The sequence below is a fragment of the Barbatula barbatula genome (assembly GCF_947034865.1).
Source record: "Barbatula barbatula genome assembly, chromosome: 8".
Taxonomy (NCBI): domain Eukaryota; kingdom Metazoa; phylum Chordata; class Actinopteri; order Cypriniformes; family Nemacheilidae; genus Barbatula; species Barbatula barbatula.
Genome location: NC_136771.1, coordinates 23068258 through 23084179, shown reverse-complemented (window position 1 = coordinate 23084179; position 15922 = coordinate 23068258). Strand labels below are relative to the sequence as shown.

Genomic DNA, 15922 nt, shown 5'->3' with positions numbered 1-15922 from the left:
AGTATGTCTAGCCAGTATTATTTTGGGTTGCCAGTTAAAGAACGCGGCTAAACCTAATTGCGACAAAGTTACACGATCCATTCAACATATTGTTTATTTAATTAAATGATTATACTATAAAATATTCATATCATTAATATGAATGTACATGAAATAAAATATAAATAGTTATATTATTAGCCTCTAGGCAGACCGATCGAAAAACACAGACCAGAAGGTTAGTTCGGTCCAGCCACGTGCGTCTATAAGCAGCACTATTCATCTGTTCATCTTTTGTTTTCCAGGCTGGAGGTTTGGGGCGGTGCAGGGTCGCAGTGGAGCGTTCCCTATGGACTGTGTGCTTCCCGTCGCTGCTCCTGATTTTTTGAGCCTTCCCGCAGAGAGGAGAGACGAGCCGAGAGACAGACAGGGCCGGGTGGCGGCGTCAGGAGCCGTCGCTCTCGCTGTGGCATCCACCGCTGCCGCACATGAGCTAGACCCATCGCTAGAGGTTTACACTATATATTTATTACGTTACATCAACGTACAACATTAATATCTGATTCTCTTAGATCTGGTCTTTGAAACATACGTCAGAGAATGCTTGGTGTCAAATAATGATCCTCATTTCTTTTTTTATATGACAGTTGGATTCTGATGGATTTGGGGATTTTGGTAGCTCTGATGTTGAAGGAAACATTCTTCTAGACAGCCAGTACAACATGGTGGAGTTTGCCAGGAAATATTTTAGAACGTCGAACGGAAGCAAGAGGTACATTTAGTATTGCTTTATGTTAAAAAGCTGTGTATTTATGAATTACAAGAGCAAAGAATTGTACGTTTTTTTTCGTTCGAATAGTAACTCATACAGAGATAAGTCCACCAGAAGCAAAGCAACCAAAGACCCTGCAGAGATGGTGAAATTCAGCAAGGTAATGTTTTTAATATATTTACATCTACACAGTTACACCGAAACACACACACTTAAAAAACACATGTGTATTGATCTCTCTCTCTCTCCGTCTCTCTTCAGAACCCCATAGTGGAGTCTCTCATAGACTTTACAGATCCCAACATGAACCGTGTCGCATCTGATATTTTCCTAGGTGAGATGTATCACAGAGACAGAGTTTTGTATTGGTTGCATGTCTCAAGTTGACGCTGATGTTTGTCTTTGGTTTGGTTTGGTTTGGTTTTAGCCATAATGAAGTTCATGGGAGATCATCCACTCAGAGGCCAGTCGGAGCAGTTTGTGGTTTGCACCATCCTTAAGGTAAAACACAATCTTTTCAGTTACCCAGCGGACAAATCCTTTTTGGGTTAGGGTTTTCCTTGACTTTTACTTTAGGGAGTGATTCGCTTTAGTTTTACTTTCGGCTTGTGGAATCGATCATAGGTCAAAAAGACATTTTTTTTTAGTTGACAGCGGAATTTGGGCTGATGAAAGATGAGGCGTATTGTCAAGTCCTCAAACAAATCACAGCTAATACCAGTTCCAAACCGTAAGTCCACACGTACTCCATTTACCTAACTGTGAGTTTGTGTTTGCGTGTGTATTTTATTATTTTTGTGTGTTGTTGTGTTGCAGGGACAGCTGTCAGAAAGGCTGGCGTTTGCTTTACATTCTGACAGCATTTTATCGCTGTTCTGAAGTACTGAAACCGTTCCTACTCAAATTCCTACAAGGCGTCTGCAAAAGTCCAGAAGTCCTTTTTCATGGTAGATATACTCTTGAAATTGAAACTGAAAAGAAATTCATTTCGAAAAAGAAATTGTAACTATAATTACTAACTGTACTTTAAAAATATACCGCAATGTCCTCTTGGTCCAAAAAGATACAAGATAAATACAATATTATTCTTATATGAAACTTGAAAATATTAAGTAAAATGATATATGAAGCATGATTAATAAAGACCTTTTTCATGGGTTTTCTTCGTGTGATCTCCAGGGATTGCAAAAGCTTGCGAGCAGAACCTGAGAAAGACCTTTCAGTTTGGAGGCAGGAGCGTTTACCCCAGTAACATGGAGCTCAAAGCCATAATGGTCAATAAATGCATGCAAAAACACAAGAACACAACCTTATCAAATATAGACGCACATCACAAACGTTAACACATATTGAACGGTAACAATGTGTCTTTTTTAGGCTGGCCGGAGCTCAAAGCGACAGCTCTTCCTGTTTCCTGGAGGAACTGAAAGACATATAAAGATCAAAACCTGCACTGTATGTCTGTCTCGAACTCTCACCTACACTTCTCTGTGTTAACTGTGCGTCTAGCTTGCTATATGATGAATGCATTTCTGTGTTGTACGGGCAGGTAGCGCTAGATGTGATAGAAGAGCTGTGTTACGAGATGGCGTTACAAAGGATCGAAGCCATGGACGAATACACCATTTTCATAGTCACCAATAGAGGCACAGATTTGAATTCTTCCTTTATTATACGCCATAAGATTAACATTCTCACAGTATGATGATAAATATTGAATCTCACAGCAGAATTTGTGCTGCAGGTCAGAACGTGCGGCCGCTGAATAAGAGGGAGTACATCCTGGATATTGCGACGGAGGCGGAGCAAATAGACAGCAACTACAGCTTCTGGTTCAGACGGGTGATCTGGGCCCAGCCGCTCAAGTTCGACAATGAGCTTTGCGTCACCATGCACTTTAACCAGGCATGACATTTCTGTCTTATTACAATATTAGTCACACTATTTTAGGAAATGGTTTGGCGTCCAGTGGAAGTCAATGGGAGCCAATTTCCTCAAAATATTTTCAGTAAAAAAAAGTCTGAGATTTGGAATGACATGAGGGTGAATACAAATATTTCAGGGTGAACTCTCCCTTTAAGAAAGCAAGGCAACATAAAGCGTCTGAGCTGCGCAAAATTTACTTTTAGGTTTTACTTTGAAAATGGCAATGCGTGAGGGACCCAAGCTTTATAGTAATTCTTCTGTGTTTGTAAAATTGGTTTGCATCGCAGAAAAATGGATTAATGATGAAAACTGTTGCATGAACAGCAGATGTACGTGTTCTGTCAAGTTGTAATGTGTGTCTAGTCATACCAAAATTGTTCCGATCGTCAGGTATTTGGTCACTTTCCTTTAAGTGTGGACTGAAAAACCTGGACAAAAATGTATAGTTAAATTATAGTTTGCCGGTATATATTTCATGCGTGGCAATATTATAAACTTCAAGCAGGAATGTTCAGTTATTATACTGTAATATATCTGTACCTTTAATTGCTTTGATGTTGTTTGTATGGACGCAGGTGCTGCCAGACCACCTGAAGGGTCTGTTGAATGTCGTGCCTCAGGGAAAGATCAGCGACCAGCAGTTTCATCAGTATGCCAAACTCGCTGCTCTTCAGCACAGAGCCAAAGACAGTCTCTACGCACCTACTATGTATGTTCATATTTAATACAATTCACATTTTTACTTTAGTTCACTAAAGCAACTTATGAGTATCCTTTAACGTCACTATTATTTCTGCTCTGGTGAGCCTAAAACATTCGATTTTTGTATGCTTAATAAAAATCACAACTCAAGCAATTAAAAGTGAATAGATTTTAACATGAATCAAATGTTTTTCATTCAGTTCTTCCAGGATTATCCGAGCTGTGCTCTACTTTTACATCATATTTGTACATTATTGATTATATCAATACTCTTTGGACATACATTTACATTTTAGCCCATTGACTCTCTCTCTATCACACGCTTTCTTTAGTCATGAGATTTCAGAGTACATCTCTGTTGAGATCTTCGGCAGACAAGGGCCCCAGCAATGGATGCAATTGGTTGCCCAACATGTTCAGGCGGTCCAAAGCCTGAACCTTCACCAGGCCAGATCTCAGTTTCTGGGTAAATTATTTTCATCAGGCTTCCATTCAACACGATCATACATGCATGTTAAACGGTGTTGCTGAATGTATGTGTTGTTTTCAGGATTGGTGTGTGCGTTTCCCATGTTTGGGTCGTCCTTCTTTTACATCCAGAGCAGCAGCAACAGCGTCATCTCTGCGCCATGCATCCTTGCTGTCAATCAAAATGGACTGCACTTCTTACACAAAGACACTCACGTGTGTAAAACCTTCACACACATAACACACAAACGCCTTGGGAATGTTGTACATGTTTTACATTTTGTTCTACCGACGATCTATTGGCAGGAAGTTCAGGTGAAGTTCCCGTTAAAGGCGATTCAGTCGGCTCAAACACAGAGGCCCAGCACTGGATCCAGCTATCCTTATGTGGACATCCTGATCGGGGACTTGGCCGTCCACAGAGTCACACAGTTACAACTAGAACAGGTAATACACAACTAACACATAACATAAACTTATAAAGAAGATAAAAGAATGATTGACAATATAATGTTGCTTGTAGGGTCTAGAGCTTTGTCGGGTGATCGCCATGCACATTGAAAACATGCTCTCGGTCCGTGAGAAGAGGCTAACGCTCCCACCCAGTGAAATCACCATGCTGTAACAAACACATATGCAAATACTGTTTACAATTTACAATCAGGACATTTCTCATTTGAAATAAACCTTTTAATGCAATGTTTGCACTAATTATATTGTATTTATTATGTATAGATGATGTTCGAATTCATATTAATAATTACTTTTGTATTAAATGCATAACAGATTGTGAATTACTTAGATTTTGGGCATCATCGTGCAAAAGAACCTCAACAATGGGTGTTAAATTGTTCAAATGTTATAACCTTCACTGATGCAATGTTGCTCACAATAACACAAAATGTATGTAATCTTACACATTCCTATGCACACTTAAAGAAGATAAGGGTTGTTTCATTAAATTTGTATTTTTCTACCGTTTTCTTAATAAATATATTGATTGAAACCTATGGTATGATAATCATTCATCTACTGTAGACTGTACTGGATGTTGGAGAAACTGGACTATGTAATGGGCATTCCTTGTTGGATTTCAAGATCTATCTATCTGAAAACGACAATATTTTGATTGTACGCTGCTGAGTAACATGATTCATGACAATAACTCATTCCTGCACATCCGACCTCATCCATCCATCCTCGCATCCTCGCCTCTGGAGCATCCAGAGCATCCTTTCCCTTCTTTAATCCGGCACTTGTTTTATGTTTTTTTATTTAATGTTTAACTTGTTATTCAAATATAGTTTCTCGTGTGCTTTATTTTGAAAAAACGGGATAAAAATAAAAAAAAGCATTTGTATCATTAATGATACGTTGGACAACGCAGACACAGAACATATTTAAGGACAAGGACTTTGTTATTAAAACAGCAGAAAACAATAAAGCGTGGAAAATAAAAGCTTAAATAATTGTGTTTAAAAAAAAAAAAATTTTAAATAGCAAATAATCAACTCCGGAATCGAACAGCCCTAGCTGTCACTCACCCGGACCCTCGTGCCTACGCGCAGGGAAAAGCGCGCATGCGCGGTCTGCCTAACAGTTTTGGTAACACGAGTTTACGGTCACTACGCGGCTCTGTTCGTGCACCGGCCGTATAATTACTTCTTTTTGGATACGTCGAGTAAACCGATCGGCGGACCGGTTACAATGAAGTAAATGTTTGTGTATCAAACCGTATTCTCATGTAAGTTACGCCTCTGTCCATCTCGAGTCAATGGTAGCGTAGCTCGGCTACGTGCTAATGTTATGGGACTGAACTGCTGGATATTGTGATTGACAGGCAGCATGAGGTGTTGCGTAGCGAAATGAGGCACGTTGGATGTGAATGGAGCGATTTTTTACCTTTTTTTATTATTTGTCTTTTTTATTAAAGGAAACGAGTAAGCAAGATACACAGTCCGGGCCGACGGATCGCGAGCTGCGCAGCGTGTCTTTGGTCACGTCACGTACGACTTCAGTGACCGACGCTAATATATCATGGGGACCTGAAGTTCATCCCGCTTAATAACATCGTTTTACCGCAAAGTCTGCGCTTCGGTTGTGAAAATGTCGGGTTTTACGGATCTCCGGGATAAGCTTAAGTCAATGACACCTCACAGGGACAATTATAAAAAAGTTTCTGAGCCCAGCAACGGCGAAAAGCGCAAGCACCGCGAGTCGGACGACGAAGGGAGCGAGTACGAGGAGCGTCGCGACGCGGAGGCCCGCAAAGTGAAAAGCGGCATAAAGCAGGCGAGTATTTTCACGCCGGAGGAATGCGCGCGCATCGAGGGCAAGATCGACGAAGTGGTTGCAAAGGGAGACGAGGGGCTCTACCGGGAGCACACGGTGGACCGGGCGCCCCTCCGGAACAAGTACTTCTTCGGGGAGGGCTACACGTACGGGTCCCAGTTAGAGAAGCGCGGCCCCGGGCAGGAGCGCTTGTACTCTAAAGGCGAGGTGGACGAGATCCCGGACTGGGTGCACGAGCTGGTCATCGATCGGCTTGTCGCGCACGGCGTCGTACCGGAGGGCTTCGTGAACAGCGCTGTGATTAACGATTACCAGCCCGGGGGTTGCATCGTGTCCCACGTGGATCCTATTCACATCTTCGAGCGGCCGATCGTGTCCGTGTCGTTCTTCAGCGACAGCGCGCTCTGTTTCGGATGCAAGTTCAACTTCAAGCCCATTCGCGTGACCGAGCCCGTGCTCCACCTGCCCGTGCGGCGCGGGAGCGTCACTATCCTCAGGTGAGCTTTCACTAATACTCTCTGTGTGTGAAACGTAGAATATAAACATAGATATGTCCATTTGTCATGCCGCTGTAAAACATTGACCTTTGAACCCATGATCTTGCATTGCCGTGCCCTAAGCACTGAGCCACATGCAGGAAAGATGCAATCATGCGCTAATTTACAGACTAGCTGTGTTCATGTTGATATATCCAAACAGTCGACAATAACAGGTGGAAACGCAGTTTTGTATTCTTTTACTGTGGAATTGGCCGCCGTATGGTGGTGTACTGAATACCATGATATTATCATGACCGTGTCCCATTAGGGCAATGAATATACAAAATTACCTTCATTTATACTATGGTACTGTCTGAATCCCATGTTTGTCTAATGAGGTCGACCAATATGTGTTTTCCTCTGGCCGATGCCGAATTTTTTAAATCATGCCGATATGTTTGGTCGGTTCTCTTTTTTGCACCTCCATCTCATAAAATTGTATTAAGTGATAATAAGGGATACAGAATATTGCTTAAATTAAACATTTATTGAAGACCGTGCACTTCATTGAGAAAGATTGATAAAGTGTTTATTGCAGGGTACAAGATAGCAGTCTAATTCATAGTAATAATACACTGCTCAAAACACCTTCTCAAACTATTCTGAAGCATGCTTTTGGATTATGTTTGTTGGCAGACACTGCTATTTGTCAAATGGTCACTTTATTTTGCGTGCGGTGCGAACATTTTTCTAGGCACGTTGGCCGCATCGAGATGAAAATTGTTCAACTTTTCAGAATGATTTCCGCTTTGTTTAAGACGCATAATGTGAATCGGCCTTAACCGGCCTAATTTGTGGCACAATCGGCCGAATCAGATTCATTTAAAAATCCCAATCAATTTAAAAGATTACCATGATATTATCGTAATGGCAGTGGAACAAACAGTGTGATGTTATGGTCCACTGATAATATGCTATCTAGATTATACAACGGTGTGTTTGCCCTATTCATGTACCATAATGTTAACTGTGAAAGTTTAAGCTTTAGAGAATATCATAGTTTTACGGTACAAAGCATTGCTGTGGTAAAAACAATGTTTTTCCAAGGTACTGTGTCTGTAGAACTATGAAATACCATTATGCTTGTGTAAATACATGTGGTAATGAATGTGCACTCATTTTCAGTGGCTATGCAGCTGATGACATCACGCACTGCATACGCCCACAGGACATCAAAGAGAGAAGAGCTGTGATCATTCTGAGAAAGTGAGTTACTCCTCTTCTAAATTCAGATTTGCCTTATAAAGGCGTTAAAGTATTACAGTTTGTTTTATCGACTTTTATTGTAGAACAAGACCAGATGCCCCACGCCTGGACTCGCTGGATTCACTGAGCCCATCCTTACATTCTTTTGAGAAACGACACATACTCAAACCCAAACGCTCCCACCGCAAGGCTGATCCAGATGCTGCACACAGGTACTTTGAAAATCTTTTTCATGCTGTTTTTAACAGAATAATAAAGAATTAAAAAAATTGTAGTCCTTGTATGAATGTTGCTCAGACATGGTATACCTGCGGTTTGAATAAGCGTTCATTTGTGCTCCTCTCTCAGGCCTCGTGTACTGGAGATGGACAAAGAACTGCAGAGGCGCTCGGTGTCCTCACGACAGAGACGTCACAGCGACAACGGTTCAGAAAACTCCTGGAGAAGAGTCGAGGAGAGAGAGCCGAGCTCACGCCACACACACTCTCACGACACACACGACCACGCCCCCGGACGGCGAGTCAAGATGAGACGACACTGAAATCACAATCAGAACTGAGGCGTGTTTAAATGTGCTCATTGGGAGGACCGTAAAAGAGAGCGCACAGAGACATTAGGTGGAGACTGCAGGATGTTATGCTTTATATATTAAGAGGCTTGAGCTATCTTTTCAGACATATCAAAACATGTTACTTAAAGATTCACTTTATTTTGTTGTGTGCTAAAAAGAAACGTATGGAATAAAAAGAACATCTAAACTGACTAGTGGATTTCAATGGGAGATTACCAATAGCTCATTCAAGTTTGTATGCATCATCATCTCAGACTCACTGGTCATAATAGGTCATTCAAAGAACATGTTTAAACGAAAATGTGGTTGATTTTTGAAAGAATAGTCACACAAGGGATCGGTGCATAACTAGCTTGTAGCTGTGTGGTACTTTCCATTGGTCGTTTTCAGACATTAATGTTGACAAATCTTAAATGACACGCAGTTAAAAGCAAGAGGTAAAGTTTAATCACATTGTGTAGTTTTGAATTGCGTACAGAAGCTTTTGCATGCGTAGGTGTGTATATGGATGTTTCTTTTGAGAAGGTCTGAAGAACAAAAGATAAGTTTGACATGCATGATAAGCACAGTATTTCCAATCAAACTTGAGATGGTTTCATCCTTCTCAGATGCAGTTTTTTTCAATTTTTCTTCCTTGAGGTTTTTTGGGAAAATTTAGTTGCGCCATTGACAAAACACCCTTATTATTTTATATTAGCCTGTAATTGCTCATCGCTATAACATGAGTGGCATTGCCATGGAAGCTATTGTTCTCATGATATCCATGGTGATCCGTAATGACCTGACACATAATTTCACAAACATGAGAGTTGTTGTTCAAAACATGTATGAGGCCATTATGACCACGAGATGTGTTGTTTAGTTCTGTTGTATACTGTGTTTACAGGCCAGATGAAAAGTTTGGAGAAATGTAAAAATGTGTCTGTTGCAGTTGGTAAGAGAGGTATCTTGGTTAAAGAGATGTACAGGGATGAAAGCAATTTAAAAAGAAGGAATAAAACACTCAAAGGTTGATGTGCTATGTGTTCTCGCTTAGATTTAAGAAAGTTCATGTTCATTTGTTTTTCTACTTCTACCAAAACGTTCGTTCACATCTGTTAGCTCTCCTCAAAGTTCACAGGCAATGTTTATTCTCTACCCTTGTAGTTATGAAAGTAATTATTTTCAGTTGCTTTGTAAATTAATTTGAAAAAGTCATTAAATTATCCACCTGTAGTTCATTTGAAATATATCAGAAAAAAATGCGCATTCTTGCTCCACATCTGATAGTCATGAATTACATTTTGCAAATAACATGCATGAAAAATTCCCACCAGTTGGCGTCCTTTCTTAAACGGAATTTTATTCTGCCTTTTGCTAGAGCTCATGCGTGTGTAAAAATGCATAGCTGAGACAAGAGTTGCGACACCCTGTGATTTTGCCACCGCATGGTCACTCGATTCACGGAGCTCTCAATGGTTCCAAACTATCAGTCTGTTTGAATAGGTTTAAGCAGGAGAGACAGTGGAAGACGCTGTATTCGCAACAAATTTCACGAAAAACCAACACAATATATGCACTGACTACTATGTTGATTAAATGTATAATAATATTTCGACTGATGAGTGTTAGAGAGACGGTGTTAATCAGTTTTGTGTGTTTAATTTAAATTAATAATGCGCAATACATTAACAGTATGCATACATCTGTTTCTTATGCTTCTCTGATCATCATACCAATTTTAAATTATATTAAGCCATTCACATACAAATGCACAAGTAATTTATCAACAAAAATCAATGATTGCACCACAAAGAACGCTGAAAAAAAAATTCAGTAAGAGATATCTCTATATAATATATACAGGTTAAGGGTAGATAAAATTTTATTATTTTCATAAGCAGTCTTTAAAGAAAAATAATACAGACACACAGAATTTTTATTAAATTTTTAATTATAGCTATTTTAACTTAGGAAAATCGTATTTTGTTTGGAAAACATCCTTGAAATAAAACAATAGTTTATCAGAGATGTATTTTATCAACTTACCTGCAAAGGTGTTTGGGAAACAGTGAAATGAATGGACTCCAATGCAGTGGTCAGTTACTTCCGCATTGCTTTCTTCCAGCGGACGTCTATGCGAGTGTCGCAACTCTGTTTTTCAACGGCACTGTCTGAAACTATTAAAATATCAAACACAGCGGATTCTAAGGAACGACTTTATTTGCATAAAATACAAATGACCATATCAAAGCACCTGCAGCTTATTTTCTAAGTGCTAGAGCTCGTGGAAATGAATCTCGTGACCGTGTGGCTGTATGACTTCTCACTAGATGGCACGAGAGAGCTGCGCACTCATCACATGTTTATATGTCTTCATTACAAAGGCCTGACATCATCTTAAATTACATGAAACCTTTCACAGTAACTCAATTATTGTCGAAAATACATAAATAAATACATACATACCTAAAATTTACTAATCAATATTGAAATAAAGTTGCCGCTGCGAAAACAAAATAAAACCAGCTTTTAAATAAATTGGTACGTTTAATTATTTATTTTTAAATATAATTTAATTGGATTGTTTAAATAACTGTTTCTGTATTAAAATGAGAATACAAGCTATGCCATTTCTCTTTGTTCGCAATAGGTCGGAAATAAATGACGTCGTAAGACACTGACATCTCATTGGTTCACACATACGTCAATCAGCCGTCGCAGTGACGAATGACGTGTTTGTAATAGTTGAGGGGGCAGAAGTGCGTAGACAAACGTACTGAAGTTCACACGCCGCCATAATGGTTCTGTGTAAATAAAACACACTTTTAACGGTAAGTTGTCGCTTTAAATCTTATTAAACTCATTTTATCTGTTGACTGTTTATTATGTCATCGTTTGATGTAGTTTTCTTTAATAGATAGCAAGCGAAGCTAGCAAACGCTAACACAGCACAACACCGTTGTTTGTTTGTTAAATTCATATTGTTGGTCATCTAGTGAAAACTACAAAACATCTAATCGCAAAATAGACGTCACCGTGTCGTTGAATGTGGTATGTATATATAGCATCGAGCGAGGGAAACGACAGGCATTGTTATTACATGTGATACGTGTCAAACAGCTCGTGCGCACAGTTGATCTGAACTCATAACGCGTGTGTTTATCTAAACATGGTCATTCGTTTGACCTCAGATTGGTTTAAAGATCTTCTATACGCAGGCTTTGTGTCATCTAACGTTAGTGTGCTATCTGTGGCCTTTCACTGCAGTTGTTGTTTTATTTGATTGGTTGGTTAAGAAAGACACTTAACGTCCAAAACAAATCTTGTAACGTTGCAAAGCTGTTAACGAGATATGAATCTCAAACCTGGGGTCACAGAATTATGGTATGAATATGTGGACAGTTTGCGAGCCACATGGGTCTAAATGTAGACAGCAGCTGATGTCTGTGAGGTGCATTAAGATCCACTGCTATTTCTGATCTGAGCTGTCACGTGAGTGCGCGTCAGGGCCGATTCTGAACATCACTTTTACATTAAAGCTTTTATCCAAAGCGACTTACGTTTGCATTGTACATTTGTTTCTGACTGTGGGATGGAACCCATACCCTTGGCTTTACTAGTGCTTTGCAGTGCTCTAACCACTGATGTAAGGATATGTCATGACAAACTTGGAAACAGGACTTTCTACTGGTCCTCACTATTTAAAAGAGCTCAAATCCATCTCGTTTTAATGAAATGTCATGCAATTGTAAGGTTTGATGTTACTTGGTGATACGAACATTATTAGTCTTCTATTAGTCAAATTTGTATCCAATGCACACTGGGTTCACAGTAGAGATATGAAAGAAAAAAGGAAATTCTCATAGATTTATTTCTCTTTTTGTCGTACTCAAACTTGTTGTAGAATTGGCAATACTTAAGGGTTTAATTGAATCTCCTATGAAAGTTAATTCAATTAAACGGAATATTAACATTAACCTCAAATGATGAAAGGAGTTAAGAAAGCTTGACCTAAAAGACACGTTTTTTAAAGCGGCAAAAACACGGAGTAAAAAAAATAATATTTAAAAAATGAATAAAGGAAGGAAAACACATATGTTGCTGCAGGTCATGGCAGCTCAACCAGTAGCACTCAATAGAATACACATTGTACATTTATTTGTATTGTGATGCCAAATTATATTTATATCCCCCCAGATGTTTGATTAACTTTTCGATTGACTTCATTTTCAGAGACGATCTTGTGATGTATTATTCTGGTAAAAGACGAGGTGAAGATGGAATCGCTGCTGTTATTGACTTCCTGTTGTCAAATGCCCGGTTGGTGCTGGGGGTGAGCGGAGCCGCATTGCTGGGCATTGCTACATTGGCTGTGAAACGGGTGACTATTCATATTAACAGTTTGACCATGTGATTTTGGTTTTAAATCCCTTGCTAGCTTCAAGCCAACGAATCTAGTGTATTGTAATGAAAAAACGTTCCTATTTCAAAGAATCTCCAATAATTTGTTCATGATGTTATAGCTTATAGAACGAGCAGGCAGGCCTCCAGATGAAAAGCCTGACAAGAAGATGACGGACAGCTGGGAGGAGTTAAACTTGGTAAGCGCCTCACCCAAACTACTCCGCAAAGGAATTGAAGGAGTTGTCATGAAACAGATTGCAGCTGCGACCAAGAAAGGTACACGCTTGAAAATAAAAACACGCTTTTGTCACAAAGAAAAAAAAATGTTTTTAATAGACTACATGTTTGCTTTTTCTTATTCTTTTTATTTGACCCGTATATTGATTTACACCAGTAGATCTTGTTTTGTACCCCAAAGCTTGTTAAGTTTGGTTTACTACTTTGCATGTGTGTTTAGCGGAGCTGTCCCAACCTATCCCCCTGCCCACCCCCGAGCCTCAGCGACGGAGACGCATGGATCTCTGCGCGATGACGTTTGCTGAGCGCCTGCAGCAGTACTACAGAACACGAGTGTGTCTGTCAGCTGAGGAAGTGTGTGTAGCCCAGCAGCGAGCGTTAGACATCGCCACAGAGATTCAAGCCTTCCTGCACTCCAAACATCTAGACACGCCGTTGGGAGACATGATGTTAGCAGGATCGCTGCTGGACGACCTGCAGGTGGTTAAAGCTGACCACGCCTGCCTGATCGTGCCATTACAGGTATCAAGACCTACACAATGTTTATTTGATTGTGTATTACCTTTTGTTTCTATTGATCTATGTGTGGTGTTATAGTTGGAGTCCAGTCTGTGGACCCCTATTGCCGGAGAGGACACATTTGTGGGACACCCGCAGTACTGCATGGTGCGACGTGAGAACCTCGAATTCTTCCCGCGAGGGCAGAGCTATTGGGATCGACACTTGTTGGGTGTATACTTATCGTCACGGCTTGTTTCTGAACAACTAGGAAAGGCAGTGATGGAGTCTATGAACTGGCCATCACTAAGTGGAACACTTGAGTGTGATGTGAGACCAGTTCTTGGGTCTCCTGAGCTCAAACTAGAGATTCAAGGATTAAGTCAATGTGGGTATGACGATGGAGAACGCTTCTATATCACTATTTTGCCAACAGTGCGCCTCGGTGAGATGACGCTTATGGCGCAACGAGAAATCACTGGATCTTTTGACTATGTCTGGTACCAGAGCCTCTACACCAGCGAAACGGCTAGACTGGCAACGCTTGACAAAGAGGACTCAGAGGTCAGAAGGAAGTGCCTGAAAACGTTAAAGGCGGTTTGTCGCAACTGCCCTGCGCTACGCAAGCTTAACGGAAGCCATCTTGGCAACGTCATCCTGCACATGAGTGAAAAGGACACTGATTGGTCGGAATCTGCCTTTGTGGATAGGTTCCTGCAGGCGATCACTGAGCTGATTGGTTATTTAGAGACTGGAATCTTGCCTAGTTATTTCAAACCTAACGTGAATCTGTTTCAGGGTTTTACTGCGGATGACATTGATGAAATGGGCTTTATGCTTTACTGTGCTGTAACCGAACCTGAGATACTACTCATATGATAATAAAACTCACGGATGCACGCAGTAGAACATGTATGAATACGCTAACCTCTGTGGCAACTGTAATATATGCACTTTTACAGGAATAGTTCTCCAAAAATGACATTTTTGTTATTATTTATTTCCCGTATGTCATCACATTTGACTTTCCGTTTACAATGAAACTAGGGCAGTGGTCTTTTAAAGGAATACTTCCCTTAAAAGTGAGTCAAAGCAAATGAAGCAGTTGGTTTGCCTTTTTTGCTATATTATGTGAATTAAAGAAACACGTCTTTGACATTCGTTTTTTGGGTGAACTACCGCTTTAAATAGAAATGTCTAAGAATATCTTTGTGCCATTCAGTATTTTGTGAATTGCTGATGGGATTTCTGCAACTTTTTAAACAGATTCTTTATTATTTTGAAGTGATCACACAATAAGAGGTTTTGCTTACAATGAGTTCATTAACTATGCAGGGCTTATCTAGACACATGTTAGAATGGCTTGGATGTAAATTGAAAGGGGGTCGAGTATTGTCTTAAGTTAACATGAGATTCGGTATAATTATATTGTTCAGTGATGGGTTTATTCATAGATAAAGTGAAACTATGTTTACTTTGGACAATCGAGAGGCAATAAAACAGTAAAATTATGCTTTGCTGTGAGATGACAGCCTTTCTCGTTTGAGTTTTTGTTTATAAGATGAACCACCAAATATGTATTTGTTAAGGGAAAAGCGTGTGTAACTTTCATGTAGGTGTTGGTTTAAACTTTACTAAAGGATTCGAGGTGCAACGTTTGATGGATGAACATTCTCTTGCTGGAAATCTGTAAACGTTGTCATTGTTGGTCATTTCTTTTAAATTTGGGTATTTTAATAAGGTATTTTAGCACTGTCGTTTTCTAGCAGTTAAAGGTTTGCAACCCCTTTCATAATGTGCATATAATAGAAAATGTAAATGGATCACCAAGACCAGCTCATATAACCTCTTGAACAGAGTTAAAGCAAACTTGTAACTGTTTCACTATTGCGAAACTAAGCCGCTCACTATTTATAACTGGGACGTGTGTCTAAATAAAGATTGTCCACAATTTAGTTTTGTGTTGCTTGCATATGTTGTATCAATCTGATGAAAGCAGTATCGTTCCTAATATTTCAAGAATCTTGTTTTTATAGCTGTATTCTTTGTTATTAGGGCTTAAATCAAAACAAACCAATTGCAGTTTGTTGATTTTAATAGGAATGCACAATACATTCTCATATTGGAACCAGACTCATTTATTTGTGATCAAATTTGATGTCCAGATATTTTAACTAGAATTATTCTTTAGTGTATTTATTCATTTTGAGGTGAATACCTTTCCGCGCAAGATTACATATTATTTTCATTCAAGATTATTCATTTCAAGAGGTCTTTATTATTATTATGGGTTGTCATTAAAGTCATATTTAGAGTAAAATATGAATGAACCTTTATTACAACACA

General features: G+C 39.6%; 3 protein-coding genes across 4 annotated transcripts in view; all 3 read left to right on the top strand.

The window, feature by feature from the left end:
- Positions 1–4472, top strand: part of myo15ab (myosin XVAb) — a gene marked incomplete at both ends in the record, with an annotated part of 33236 nt that extends 28764 nt beyond the window's left edge. Inside the window, 16 exons of the mRNA XM_079462743.1 lie at positions 285–490; positions 627–751; positions 839–911; positions 1013–1085; positions 1179–1252; positions 1399–1481; positions 1568–1698; positions 1931–2025; positions 2129–2206; positions 2301–2397; positions 2496–2656; positions 3253–3386; positions 3676–3845; positions 3930–4063; positions 4154–4294; positions 4371–4472. Coding sequence (XP_079318869.1) covers positions 285–490; positions 627–751; positions 839–911; positions 1013–1085; positions 1179–1252; positions 1399–1481; positions 1568–1698; positions 1931–2025; positions 2129–2206; positions 2301–2397; positions 2496–2656; positions 3253–3386; positions 3676–3845; positions 3930–4063; positions 4154–4294; positions 4371–4472 — 1877 coding nt within the window. The remainder of the gene's footprint in view (positions 1–284; positions 491–626; positions 752–838; positions 912–1012; positions 1086–1178; positions 1253–1398; positions 1482–1567; positions 1699–1930; positions 2026–2128; positions 2207–2300; positions 2398–2495; positions 2657–3252; positions 3387–3675; positions 3846–3929; positions 4064–4153; positions 4295–4370) is intronic.
- Positions 4473–5373: 901 nt separating this feature from the next.
- On the top strand, positions 5374–8646 carry alkbh5 (alkB homolog 5, RNA demethylase). The gene is made up of 5 exons (XM_079461499.1): positions 5374–5591; positions 5781–6636; positions 7804–7884; positions 7968–8096; positions 8233–8646. Exons 2-5 carry the CDS (start codon positions 5954–5956, stop codon positions 8423–8425), a joined length of 1086 nt encoding a protein of 361 aa, XP_079317625.1. The 5' UTR covers positions 5374–5591; positions 5781–5953; the 3' UTR covers positions 8426–8646.
- A 2432-nt stretch (positions 8647–11078) lies between these two features.
- mief2 (mitochondrial elongation factor 2) lies at positions 11079–15891 on the top strand. Of its 2 annotated transcripts, none has more exons than XM_079463052.1 (5): positions 11079–11268; positions 12671–12818; positions 12961–13117; positions 13299–13600; positions 13676–15891. In XM_079463052.1, the coding sequence occupies exons 2-5, from the start codon at positions 12684–12686 to the stop codon at positions 14453–14455; spliced, it is 1374 nt and encodes a 457-aa protein (XP_079319178.1). In that variant the 5' UTR covers positions 11079–11268; positions 12671–12683; the 3' UTR covers positions 14456–15891. The 2 variants fall into 2 exon arrangements, with proteins under 2 accessions (XP_079319178.1, XP_079319179.1); XM_079463053.1 differs by lacking the exon at positions 11079–11268 and adding an exon at positions 11279–11488 and having other exon boundaries at positions 13676–15700.
- The last annotated feature ends 31 nt before the right edge of the window (positions 15892–15922 follow it).